The sequence below is a fragment of the Penaeus vannamei genome, chromosome 10 (genome assembly GCF_042767895.1).
Source record: "Penaeus vannamei isolate JL-2024 chromosome 10, ASM4276789v1, whole genome shotgun sequence".
Lineage (NCBI taxonomy): Eukaryota > Metazoa > Arthropoda > Malacostraca > Decapoda > Penaeidae > Penaeus > Penaeus vannamei.
This window is the reverse complement of record NC_091558.1, coordinates 38171357-38185308: the sequence shown is the minus strand read 5'-3', so window position 1 is coordinate 38185308 and position 13952 is coordinate 38171357. Positions and strand designations below refer to the sequence as shown.

The window sequence follows — 13952 nt, the reverse complement described above, 5'->3', positions numbered from 1 at the left end:
TCTTTTAGCTACACAGCTTGTAGTTTTGCTTCATATCACCCTTTCGCTTCGGTGAGTGTGTGTTTCACCACCATCCCAAGTTACACTTGTTGGCCTGGCTGTGCAACAGTGTAGACTCCAATCATTTAAAGTAAACTGGTGAGAGAGTGTATTCTATGGTATATACATATTGGTATTGGCATATCTGATGGTGAAGGTGTAGCAGTCAATCCGCCAAGATCTCTCCTCGTCTGTGTGTGTGACTGCACGCAGTCATACCATGTAGGAGGGTGGAAGGTTAAGATCCGCCACACACACTGAACATGCAATTAGGCTGATAATGCTCAAATTCCGCCACTTGCTCTCTACCCCAGTCCTCAGCCCACCCTCCTCTGCCCTCCCCATCTCTCTACCGCCTGGCACGTCCCACCACAGCCCCTCCCATACCCACCTGCTCCTGCCCTCCCACGCAGAAACCTGTTAACCAGAAATGACCCGCCACCTGTGTGTGTGTGGGATCCAATGGTATGTCAGTCCTGTGTCCGCAACTGTGCAGTATATATTCGTATATATATGCATATACTCGTGCGAATATGTGTGTGAAGTATATATATATATATATATATATATATATATATATATATATATATATATATATATATATATATATAATATATATATATATATATATATATATATATATATATATATATATATATATATATATATACATAATATACTTATATGCTATTTACTGTATGTATTCATAGTATATAGAATATCTTGTGCCCTGACCCTCTCTCTTTCCATCGACCTATTTACGCCATTGTATTCAGTGATAGTTACATGTCTTAACCAGCAGGAAAAGGCAGTGATTTTATGAAGAATTACCTGAGAATCCATCTCGCGTTTCAGTTTCTCCTTGTGCGATTGTTGGATAAAATTCTTGTTTTCTTAATTCTTCTGCAAATCTATGGGTTTGGAAATATTTTGGTTAGTGCTTTGATGCACATTTCAGTAGAAAAACAAACAGCACATTGAATTAATGGATCGACATTTTTTATGTGACATTTCGCTACAAGCAAATAGTGTAGTTATTCAAAATACAAACTGCAAAACTGATAACTCTGGCCTCTGGAATACTCTGAGAAAAGATAACAATGTGAGGCTGAAGGCAGTTTTAGGAATCCAAACGATTGAAACTAAGAAATCTCTAAGGAAATTAGTTCTTTTTTTATTCATTTAATGTTGAAACTAATACACTTACAGTCACTACTTCAGCAGAAAAGTAGATAACAGTTATTGGTTTGCAGTATGAGAATTCTGGCGTCATCACAGCTTTTAAATTTCTTCAACTTTATCTGTGTAGTGTTACATTCAAAGTGATGAATGTAAATTCGTTATGAGATATAACACCCTGAACGAAAAAGAAAATCATAACAGGTGGGTTCGCTAACATGCTATAACCCAGCGCCCTCTCACTTATTTTAGAGTAAGCGACCGTTTATTTGTTTACCCGAAAAGTTGCCAGATGTAAACATTTCCCCCTGAACGCAGACAATTTACTGATTACACTACGATCTTAACAATGACAAGATCTAAGGTCGTGATTGACGGTATAGTGAGTAATGCTAGTAGATAGAAATAGCTGATATAGGAAATTCACTTTTTTTCTACGTCACCCATGAGTGTCAAACATTTTTGTATATTAGTAAGTCGATTTCTTATTAAAACAATATTTTACAGCGTTCTTTTTCGTATTATCTTGTGCCGCAATTAACATTCGTTATCTTTGGTCTTCTTGCTAAATTATAGTAGGATTTTGTATCATTTCAGTTTTGAAAAACTGTGGTTTCCAAGTCCTGAAACGTTTTTGGTAAACTACCCAGTTGTCTTTTCACATTCATGTGCTCATATACCTGTGGTCCTGTCACATGAAGGGAAATCAGAAACTACATAATGAATATCTTTTAAGTTAGAAATTTATGTCGTCTCATCGGTAACTGCAACTGGTTTGCATACTACACAAACTGTACATGCATAAAAGCTCATAGTTCGCTAGCTCTGGTTATGTAGGAAGAATAAAATGCTGAAAAGGGAAACAGTAATATGCTATCTATTTTTAAGATATGTAGCATTGGCCTAGAGCATTAGAAAATTGTTCTGTTTGTTTCATCACATCATGTTTTTTCTGCATATCACCATTTTTTTCTCATTGCTCATGTGACCCTTTGTCCGAGTAGAAATTGGTTATTGGCCATTTTGAACATGTTTATATCTTATTCACCTATATTAATTGCTTGTATATTTCCCTTCTACTCTCATGTATATGTATTTTTTGCTTTTATGAGTTATTTAGAAGCTAATGGAATACTGTAATCATTTCAGATTACAGTGAGTTAAGTTCACATCAGAATGGACACACAACTGCACAATATGCCGAGAGACATTGTACAGAATATAGAAGAAAGTAAAGGTAACCAGGATTCAGGAACTGACAAAGGCTCGGAGACCATGGACTCTAAGACGGAACAAAACAACAATGAAAATAACGGCAAACAAAAAAGTACAAGGCTACTTAGAGACCAACTTCTGCAAGGGTCAGAGGCTTCCTCCATGCAGTCACCTGCTATGGAAAGCATTAAGCCTAGGGAGGGAAAGAGACACAGTCAGGATAGACATTTTGGGGAGGAAGAAGAGAAAAGAACACGCAGCCAAAGAAAGAGAAAGTACCAGGAGAACTTTAGTTATTACTTAGACGAGAGTGATGCCCTGGACCTCAGTGGCGACTCGAGTTCTCAAGAGTACAAACCCTCTGAAGATGAGGAAAGTGATAGCACAAAGAAAAGGAAAAGGATGTCAGGTAGTAAGACAAACAACTTGACACCTCAGGGCAAAGAAGGCAGTATTCACAAACTGGTAATGAAGAAACCTAAGAAAGCCAAAGTGGCAACATTACAGAACTCCAGCTCGCAGACCACCTTGGACATGCCGGATATCTTCAACGAACACATGAGCTCTCCACCTGCAAAAGTGTCCAGGAAAAAGAGGACCAAAAAGAGAAAGATTGGAGTAAGTGACGAAGAAGATTCAGAGACATCAAATGATACTGATGAAGAAGATGAGGAGTCTAGAGTCACAAATGATGGCAAGAAAAGTGCAACAAAGTTTTCAAGTAAAATTTCTAGCTATGGTCAGCCATACTCAAAAACAGGTGAGTTTCATTTCCTCTCTATTTACCAGTAGTTGTTACATATGTTTATTTTGTATTATCGTTATTATTATTATTATTATTATTTTCATTAATGTTGTTTTTATCATGTATTTACTCAAAAGTATGCTTCACTTTTCTTGGAATTTATTGGGCCTTTGCAGGGAGTTGGTACATTGCTTCAGGCTATTTGGAGGACCTCCTGGAGCTTCTGCGGCAGTTTGAGAATGAGAAAAGCTGGAGATTTTCTGCATTTTCTTCATGCTGGAGAGAAATGAAGTTTTCTCTCATATATAGGTATGTGTAATGAGTGTTTTCTTATTATTTCCTTTTATTTTCATATAAAAAGTAGGAACATTTTGGTGATGCTCAAGAGTTTTGTTTAATTAACTTTCTTGTAAAAAAGAAAGAGAGAGAAGGTCTAAAGTAGTTCACAGAAGAAACAGAAGAAAACATGTATATATATGTTTCTCTTTTTTCTTTGTCCTCACTTATCCCATTACTTCTGAACAGGTGCCACAATGAAACCTAATGATAAGTGTATCTGATAGATTTGGATGTATGACCTACATATATGTGTGTGTGTGTGTGTGTGTGTGTGTGTGTGTGTGTGTGTGTGTGTGTGTGTGTGTGTGTGTGTGTGTTTGTGGGTGTGTGTGTAAGTTAATAGTAATAATAAGTGGAGATAGATTTGTGTGTGTGTGTGTGTGTGTGCGTGTGTGTGTGTGTGTGTGCATACTAAGCATTTGTATGTTAACCATTGTCTTTTATACTTAGGGGCCGTCAAAGTTTCAAGGAATTATTAGAGTTCTCAGAAGAAGTTGCAGATATCACTAAACGGTTCCTGGCCCCTTCCCAGACCACAAAGATGAGAGTGGGGGCTTTGTATACCTTGTATGGCCTTTACTATAAGCATCCTATAAGGTAAAAGTTATTAATTCACTTGTACCGTGTATGGAAGTTTTATGATATAAGACTTTATGTTTATGTGCTGTTGACTTTTTATTTTACTGGCATATGTGTTTACATAAATAACTTATTATGAAAACCTTATGTTTCATAAAGTAAAAGCATTAGAAAATATTGAATGTGTGAGTCTTATTCGCAGCATTACGATTTCAGGCATTTCTTCAAGATTCGTATTGTGAAGAATGAGTACTACTACTTGAAGGAGTTGGTCGAGCCCTTCCGCTACAAGGCAGAAAATCCCGATCCTGCCGTTTTATTCCGCACTTTGGAGACAGATGGTGCTTTTTATCACACTGCAACTACACAAGAAGTAAGATAAAAGATAAAGAAATGAGTAGATAATGTTAATGGGTAGAATGAGTAATGACAAAATAAAAGTTTGTATTGTCAAGTTATACATCACAGTGCTATTGCATAATTATATTGCATAGGTAGTAAGGAAAAGAGACAAATTAATTGAATAACTAATAACACAAAAAAACTATTGATATGTGATAATTGTGCTTCATGTATAGTATCTAGCAATTCATTTGTTGCAATTGTTAACTTTTTTCCTCTTATAAAATTATTCTCTGTTGTCTTTGATGTATATACATGTCCTGTTTTAACTAGAAGAACACTGTAGATACAAGCAATTGTTTTTCATACAGAGCTGTGATTCTTGTCCATTGCATGTGATGGAAAAAAAAAATTATTCATTGAAAGAGTAATCATAGAGAATTACATATAAGTTCTATCAATTTGCTATCTATTAAGTAAGAAAAAAAATTACAAACTGATTCTTTACAGTTTCTATTAAATTCTTTCTAACGATCAAGTAATTTTGATAAACTAAATTAATGGTGTATAGAGATGAGTAACAAAGAAAAACTAGATACATAAATTTAAGATGAGGGACTTTGCTCAATCCCCTGGAGCATTTCAAACAGCAGTATATATTGAGGAAGATGTGATTTACAGAGATGATTACAATAGGGAAAAGAAAAGTTTTGCAAATCAGAAGCAGGAAATATTTAAGGGGATCGTCCATGGCGGTGGGGGGGTGGCGGATTTTTAGGTCAAAGTGGTCGAAAATGAGTTATGGTCCGTTTCATATTCATATATGAGAGTAGAATTACCCACGTAAATATAAACTCCCGCAATGCAAAATTTAGGCAGCGTGTGAGGCCAGAACCCCAAGTCCCAATGCCGCTGTGTCAGAGATTTTCACCCTTCCACACTCTTGCTTTACAGGAGCTAATAAGATGCATTATATTATGACATTACCTATTGAACTGGATCACAGGAAGATAAGTGTTTTATCATAACAGTTTCTTCCCAAAGTGGAAGATTTATGATATGAAAAATGAGGAAAAATAAAAAATCATTATGCGACTTTTCAAATTTCATTCCCATAAAATAAAGTAGATACGATTCGATTTTGACAAATCATCATACAAGTATGTTTAGGGTTCGATGATAATACATGAGCAGTTACAAGTTTGTATCTCTAAAAATAAACTCGCAATGAGTAGATATTTATACAGGCTGAACGCTTGCCTGCGTCAACAGCCCTCTCACAGGTCCCAAGCCAACAGGGTTCCAAATGTTGCCAAGGCTTTAGACTTTTTTTAATGCAAGAATTTTACGTATGAGCTTTCATTTGAAACTAGATAATCGATTTAACATCATTATGTCATTATAAATACATTTTATAAAAAAAAAAGGTAAAGACAGTGTTTTATATAATTTATTTGTTTAAACAACTAAGATAGGCCTACAAATATCTGATACCTATTGTTGCATCACAGGATGAATCTTCCACGATAAACGAATATAAGTGATTTGTATTTTAAAATATTTTGGATATATCAGTATTTTCTGAACGGTTATTTCTAATGAACATGAAGCAATTCATTGTCCCTCCATAACAAGTACTCCGCTAGTGACTAAACATTTATCACTTGTTTCAAAGCGGAATCACGTGGTTAGGTGATGAGGAAGAATAGTAGAGTAGAATAAAGAAAACAAATGAATAAAATAAATAATTATAGATCTAATTGGTATATGCGTATATACACATATATATGTGCACGAACATATACCTTTACAATAATTTACATGCGTATGTACATGTAAACAAATGTATACACAGTAAACATTAATAAAAGAGGTATAAAACATGGAACAACCAATTTTATGTAACGGTCATGTTGTCTTAGGTCTGGATTTGCCTCTTTTCACGGGAGTCATTTGTTTGTTTGTTTCTGTGACTTAGAGACTAATGATCATATCTTTACTTAGCAAAGTGCATTTGAGGAATAATAGTAGTTTCTATAGTAATGAAATGGTGAAGATCCATAATGAAATTTTTTTTTAATGATCTTCAAATATCCAACTTCTTTTTTGTTTGTTTTTCAATTTTTTTTTTTTTTTTTTTTTTTTTTTTTTTCAAGCTACGGTTGATTCCTTGATTCCCAGAGTTTTTACCTGATTAAATTTTTGGATATATCTTTGGAAACCTTGTGAAAATGCGCAGACATCTATGATTAAAAATGTTTAAATTTCGCTTGCTTTTTCTATACAGATTTTTGAAAATCGAAAAAAAGACTTTTTTCCATTTTTTTCCCTGAGGAAACTAATTCAAATTTCCAAAATGTTGAATCATAAATGTCTTAGGAATTCATTGATGTTCATTCACAATTTTTTTTTTCATAACATAATTCATAATCCTCTGGACAAGGAATCAACCATGCAGACACATGTGAAAAAGAAAGAAAAAAAAAATTGGTATCAAAAGATGCGGAATATGAAAGTACAACAAATATCCAAAAATCAAGAAAATCCTTAAGACATCGTTTTTTTTTTTTTTTCTTTCTTTCTTTGTTTTTTTTTTTTTTTTATTCTTTTTTTCTTTTTAGAATTATCAATTTCACACCCCTACCCCCAATTCTGCCCTCCCCCCACTTAGGGACAGTCCCCCTAACATTATTTGATGCATATATTAACTGTCCTCATGGAATTACTCTGGTGTAGAGAAAGAAAAGAACATTTGTTTATCAGCTTATGATTGATGGCAAGGTTCTGACAGCCAAATTTTTTTCAAGATAATTTGTTAAGACATTTTTTTTTATATGATGTTTATGTCACCCAGATCATAGGGGTTATGTTTCCCCTTGTTATAAGGGGCAGAAAAATGTAGATACAAGTACTCTTTTCTCTGATTCTTGTTTAAAATGTGCTAACAAAAGACAAGAGAAGACTTTAGCTGAGTGCTTCCAAAAAGAGGAAGAAATTATTACTGTAAGTTTTACACAACTCTTTACTCCTGCACTTTTTTCAGATGTGTTTGGACTTCCACTCTGCTGAACGTGAGGAAGTGGGCATAAAGTACGAGTTGCAGCGCATTGCCACAACGTCTGCAGTCAGCCTAAACATGCCCATGGATGTTCTTGAAACAGATGAAGCTTTGATGCAACATTATGATAATATCAAGACTGCTCTCTTAGGTAAGCATGAATAACATTCAGAATTTTACTTCTTTTATTTACTTCCTTTTGTTATTCATCTCCTTTTTCATTTGTGTTTTTACCTTTCTTCCTCTTTTTTTTTTAATATCTAAACCCATTGGATCTGCATGGTCTTTATATCTTGAGAAAATTTAGTTGAATGCCAGGTAATGGGAATGTGCCATCAAGGAAGCATATGGCTGAGGGGATAGTGACGGGAATATGCCCTCGTGAAATATTCAGCTGAAGGCCAGGGTAACAAGATTAACTGACTATAAGTGCACAAAGCTCTTGGAGGAAGATTAGACACAAATAACAAAATGTTACTTATTGTTATTATTGTACAGGGTTGTAAATTACCTGGAGAGATAAATTGGAGTCAGATACCATCTTCATATCAGATGACAAATATACACCTTGGAAAATAATATGAAAGCCAAAAATGCTCATTCCAAAAAAGAAAACATTGCAAATAGGAGGCAACGAGTGGCCCTAAAAGCCACGCACCTGAGAGAGTGGCCACTCAAGTAAGCCTACTGTCCAGATTTTAGGCCACATATGAACAGCAAGGCACTTGGATCCAGTGGTTTAATTTCATTTCCTTTATTAGAATTTCAGATTGCTCATTATTCTAAAGATAATAAATATAGCAGAAATCTTTACACAATAAACTAACAATACTGTATTTATTCTCAACTTCAGAATGTGCCCTAGATTGTGGTTAATATATATAAACTATATTTTTTTATAGCAGGATGTTAATAAATCTTTGACCTTCATCAGATACAAAGACATCATCAGGAAAAGCTGTATCAATGGTGGATAAATCAATCACATCAGAGGTGAAGAATGCTGTCTTGAAGTTAAATGAGGATCTCTTAGTTGCTGTGGGCATAAAGAACCCTGTAGAAAGTACAAATGAAGCTCAACAGACAAGCTGGTTGTCAGATATAGGTGAGTTTGTGTTATTATTATTATTATTATTACTATTATCATAATCATTATGATGATGATGAGGTTATGGTTTGCTAAGTATTATAATGGAGATGCAGGGAAGTGTATGAAGCATTTGGGTTAAAAAGGTTTTGAAGTTATTATAAGAAATTATAGCAAATTAAATGTGTTTTCAAGGTTAGAATAAAGAAAACAGCTAGTTTTCAGAGCCTGTAGCCCCACATAAAAACCAAATAATGCTGTATGTTACTTGCAGGAAAACGACGATCTGAAGTACGAAATAAAGCTGTCAGCTCATCCACAACAGATGATTATGTAAAGAGACGGGGACTCCTTGCCAAGAAAAAGTGTAAGTGTAGCCTAATAATGCGGGGGGGTAAAATGCATTACCTTAAAGGGTGTAGTACGCATACCATGAACCTAAGAGAGGAAGGGGTCACTGACAGTGAAAGTGAAATGGATAAGTCACCGACATCTACTAGCAAGAACAACAAAAAAGCATCAAGAACATCCCGTAGGAATATAGGACAAATGCTTACAGATGAAAAGATTAGAGATTATATGAAACCACCATCAGCAGAGGTCACTAATACTCCTGTGAGATCAATGGGAACCATAAAGGCCGTACGTAAATCTAGGAGAAAGAAGTACAAACACACAAAAGCAGATAAAGAGGATGCAGATGACCCCCTTAAGATGAATGAGGGAGAAAGTTTCTGTGGCAAAAATATATCCATTCCGGAGCACAAGAACATCAGTGGTGAGACAAACAAACATCATAAAAGAATAGGCAGGACTGGAAGGCCGCCAGGAAGACCTAGGAAGAACCCTTTACCTCAAAATTCATTCCCAGCACAAGTAGTTGAGCAGTCAGATTCTAACAATCAGATTGTAACTCCTGATACATCAATCACAATGCCTCTAAAGAGAGAAAAAGAACAGGATGAACAGAGGCATGACATTATGGATGACCGTAATGAATTAATTATTTTAAATGTAAAAATATCCAGTGATGTCATCCATCACCAATCAAAGAAGTTTAAGATCTTGAAATCTAGTTGGAAAGCCATTTCTGAAGATGCCAAGAAACTTTTTGAACTGAAAAAGAAATTTCTTGGGTTGATGTTACCAGGGAGAGAGATAACAGATGATGATGTGACAGACATTTACGCGGAGATGACTGTCATAGAACCACCTGTCAGAAAGGTTGAAAATACAAGCCCTTCATCTTGTACAAGTGCCTTAGAACAGACACCAAAGCTCATGTTAGGTATGACTTCAAAATATCCCCTAAATAAGAAGGGGGAAAATAAAGCCCAAGGGAACACTGTCAAGCAAAAAGGAGTGTTATTGATGCAAGTAAGAGTGGGTGGTGTGACACGTCTTCTTCCAGTGCCAGGCTCTGCAAAAGAACAAAATGAAGCCAGAAAGTCAATGTTAAGACCTGACACCAAATTCCCTCTTGACCCTGTGCCATTTTGTACCACATCTCACACTCCTGACTTGCAAAATTTTACCCAAATAAATGGAGGTCAGGTAACAAATATCTGTCTGCCAAGAGATGAACTAGATATAGACCAAACAGAAGGGGTTCAGAGAACAGATTCAGTGATGGAGTCAGAACCTCAGCTCCCTGAGTTAAGCCCTCTAAACCTTGATCCATTATTTTTGGAAGGGCTACCAATAAGGAAAAGAGAAGTTTCATACCAGCAAGTCCCTACTGAAACTTCACCCATTAAACAAGATATGAAATATTATGATAGTAAGGGAAATAGCAGGGCAAAATATAAAGCAGGAAATATAGTATACAGTACAATGGATTCATTTGTGGGTGATGATGCCTGGAACAGTGATGAAAATTCTGATGTGCAAAACGATTCATATATTCTTTCTAAAAGCGAAGGCGCCAACAACAATTCTCCTTTAAGTTCTGATCATATATATACCTCACCAAAGAGCCAAAGAGAAAATTCAACAAGTACAAACTCTTTAGAGTCAAGGAAAATATTACCAAGGGTGATACATTCAAGTGACCCTTGGCTTAACCACTCAGCTGAAGGACCTGCCCTGCCCATTGTGCAGACTTTAAACACTAGAGAACAAGGACAGACCAGTAGATACCAAGTACAAGTACCTCCACTAACCATGCCCCTTCAAACTGTTATGCAACACCCTGATTCGAATCTAGTACCTTTACCTCAACAATTTACCATCATATCTGATTCTGCTTCTCCCGTTTTGTATGAGATGCCTCCGCTTCATCCAGTCCAGGAAGTAGCCACCAGTAATGCCTTTATACCTCCCCAAACAACATCAGATTGTGTAACTTTACTTGCACAAGGAGTACCTAGCAATTCCTTCACATCACAATATGTGGTTCTTCCTCATGGATCCGCACAATCCTGTAGCAGTCCTGTAAGTCATATACCGAGGCCATCAACCAGTGGTCACTATGCAGAAGTGCAGGAGAATCTCAACATGAGATGTGTTCCATTGGTAAATGAGTCACAGCAGATGCTACTAAATGGTACACCATCGAAGGTATCAAACGTTCCAAAGATTTCAAATATAGCATTGCAGACCACTCCTTATAGTGAAAGATTAACAAAGAACCTTGTAGAAGATCTGGATGTTGGGGATGAGAAAAAGATGGGAGGAAGCATCCATTCTCCAAATCAACTTCAGACACCCAGTCAGATCTCTAGAGTCATTCCTTTTACCTCTACCAAGGAAGTAACCAGAGCAAAAGAACTGCCAGGAGAGACCAGTAAACACAGTTCAAGTGAAATGCCCAAGCAGAGCACGTATAATTCTCAGAAGTTGAGACAAGGAGCCAGGAGCAGCCCTGTGTGTACATTTTTGTATTCACCAAAATACAAAGCTCTTTCAAAATTTAAAGAGACAGGAGGAATTGCTACTGGCACTCCTGTTCATTTAAAAGACAAGCCTCGAGTCCCTTTCATTCTGAAACATTCACTTGTTCAGAAACATAAGGGGAAGTAGATTTAGATTTTCTCTTCTTTCCTGTTGTTATTTTCCATGTCTCTCTTTTTTAAAGAAAAATATTACTTTTTTAGTTATGGAAGAAAAAATATATTACCTTTTTTTTAAGTTTGGGAAATATTTTATCAAATACTTATGTCATATGTTCAGAAATCTTGTTGTAATATCTAAGAAAAAGGCTACTCTGCATTTGTTTTTGAAAGGATATAATTTTACTTTTCATTTGTTAATTATATATTTTACTCTTAATATTTCTTTCAGTATGAAGTTATGAATAGCATGTAAAGAACGCATACAATATGTGTAATATATCATTGCTCTTTTTTATGAAAATAAATAATGTGGCTTGAGTTTGTACCAATTATTTTTTTGTATCTGGCTCCCTGTCTTCCTTCATTCATTTTAGTGATTAAAGTATAGCATTTTTTAAGCTACTTGTGATAACAAAGAAACCAGTAAGATTAAACATAATATTTACACCTTTCTCTCCAGGAAGAAATTGGTGTATCATTTTTATAAAGGGATATTGTGTGGGTATAATTGGTGTCTTCATAAATATTCAGACAAAAGACAGATTGGTGCTATAAAAGGACTATAGAGATTTTTCCCATGCTTAGTTACTGATCATTAGTGTGTAACTATGTATATTTTTTTGTCTTTTTAGAAATAATTTTCTGTTCTTTTTTTCGTTTTGATTAATTATCCCAGGATATTGTACAAGAAATACTGTTATTAATGCAGGCTTGTGATATATTGCATACATTTTCTTCACAAATGTTAATTTCATGAATGTAAATTTTGTATGGATATTATACTTTTTTATATTAAACAGTCTACAAAAACAAAGTATTAGTATCTCTGCCTAATATTATTTCAGTATGGACTTGTGTCTCAAATATAATAACGAGAACTGTTAGAAACATTGTTGACAGTTGTCTTGAAATATTCAGGTTGTCATGGGTTATTATACAAAGAAAAATTAATACAATGAAAATGTGAAGCAAAATAAATCAGAAAAAAATATTAAGTACTCTTCTAATTGCAAAGGCATGATATTATCAATTACATTTTAACTCTTGAAATCTAGACATTGTTTCTGCTACTAAAACACCCCATGAAAAAGAGAGAGAGAGTGAGTGAGTGAGTGAGTGAGTGAGTGTGTGAGTGTGTGAGTGTGTGAGTGTGTGTGTGTGTGTGTGTGTGTGTGTGTGTGTGTGTGTGTGTGTGTGTGTGTGTGTGTGTGTGTGTGTGTGTGTGTGTGTGTGTGTGTGTGATTTTTAAATGGTCAGTATTTATGCATATACATATATTTATATATATATATATATATATATATATATATATATATATATATATATATATAATATATATATATATATATATATATATATATATATATATATATATATATATATATAATGTGTGTGTGTATGTGTGTGTGTGTATATATATATATATACATATATGTGTGCGTCTGTGTGTATACTGTATAATATTTTTTTCACAAAAGAAAAAAGGAATGTGTGTTTAATTTTGAAATGGTCCATATTTATATTCTAAAAGAAAGGAATGATCCTATTCATTGCAACAACTGCATAATGATAGTTATGAATCATGTATAATGGAATATAGAGAAGTAAATTCATGCTAGAACATTCTGGAGTTGCTTTATGAATATAACTAAATTCATTTTTTTACAAAGCCATATTTTCAGTGATACTATAAGAAATTATAGGGCATACGCTTACACAGTGTCTTACATTATAATACTGAATCCTTATGTGTAATGTATACAACAAATTAATTAAAATCCCAGTGTAACATCTCAGTATATACTGGGAGTTATATTAAGCTAGATTATTTAACATACATTGAATTCTAATAGCCACTATATTTAACTCGAAATTTAAATATTTATTGACAGGCCTAACTTATTAATAATTTTGCATATTATTAGTATTATTACTTTCATTATCATTATTATTATCACTTCTGTGGTGAAAATCTGACAGGCAGATAGTTGCTAAGGTCTGAACTAGTCTGATTGATGAAGTTATGAATTAAGTACTGTTCATTTGTTACTGATCCCGTTTTATGTGGCATTTGTGTTGTTATTATTATTACTATTATTTTCATCATTATTGCTATTATCATCATCATCATCATTATTATTATTGTCATCACCATCCTTATCTTCACTATCAGTGCATCATGATAATCATCAATATTCATCATCACTATAATAATAATTATTCATGTTATTATCTTTATTATCATAATTGTTATTATTATTATTATCACTATTAGTATTATATTAGTGTGTACTATAAGTTACTATAACTGAATGT

The 13952-nt window shown here is 34.4% G+C and overlaps 1 protein-coding gene across 5 annotated transcripts; it reads left to right on the top strand.

Annotated features, from left to right (window-relative positions):
• The first annotated feature begins 1464 nt into the window (after window positions 1–1464).
• On the top strand, window positions 1465–12450 carry LOC113804314 (uncharacterized). Of its 5 annotated transcripts, none has more exons than XM_027355179.2 (8): window positions 1465–1582; window positions 2368–3193; window positions 3355–3487; window positions 3968–4114; window positions 4313–4469; window positions 7482–7647; window positions 8431–8601; window positions 8858–12450. In XM_027355179.2, the coding sequence occupies exons 2-8, from the start codon at window positions 2395–2397 to the stop codon at window positions 11602–11604; spliced, it is 4320 nt and encodes a 1439-aa protein (XP_027210980.2). In that variant the 5' UTR covers window positions 1465–1582; window positions 2368–2394; the 3' UTR covers window positions 11605–12450. The 5 variants fall into 5 exon arrangements, with proteins under 5 accessions (XP_027210980.2, XP_027210978.2, XP_027210977.2 ...); XM_027355177.2 differs by having other exon boundaries at window positions 1465–1595; XM_027355176.2 differs by having other exon boundaries at window positions 1465–1600.
• Window positions 12451–13952: the final 1502 nt, after the last annotated feature.

Coding starts and splice junctions, on each gene's coding strand:
- LOC113804314 (XM_027355179.2), top strand. CDS start 2,395: ATGGACACACAACTGCACAATATGCCGAGAGACATTGTACAGAATATA. Junction 4,115..4,312: donor TACTATAAGCATCCTATAAG/GTAAAAGTTATT, acceptor TTACGATTTCAG/GCATTTCTTCAAGATTCGTA. Junction 8,602..8,857: donor AAGCTGGTTGTCAGATATAG/GTGAGTTTGTGT, acceptor TGTTACTTGCAG/GAAAACGACGATCTGAAGTA.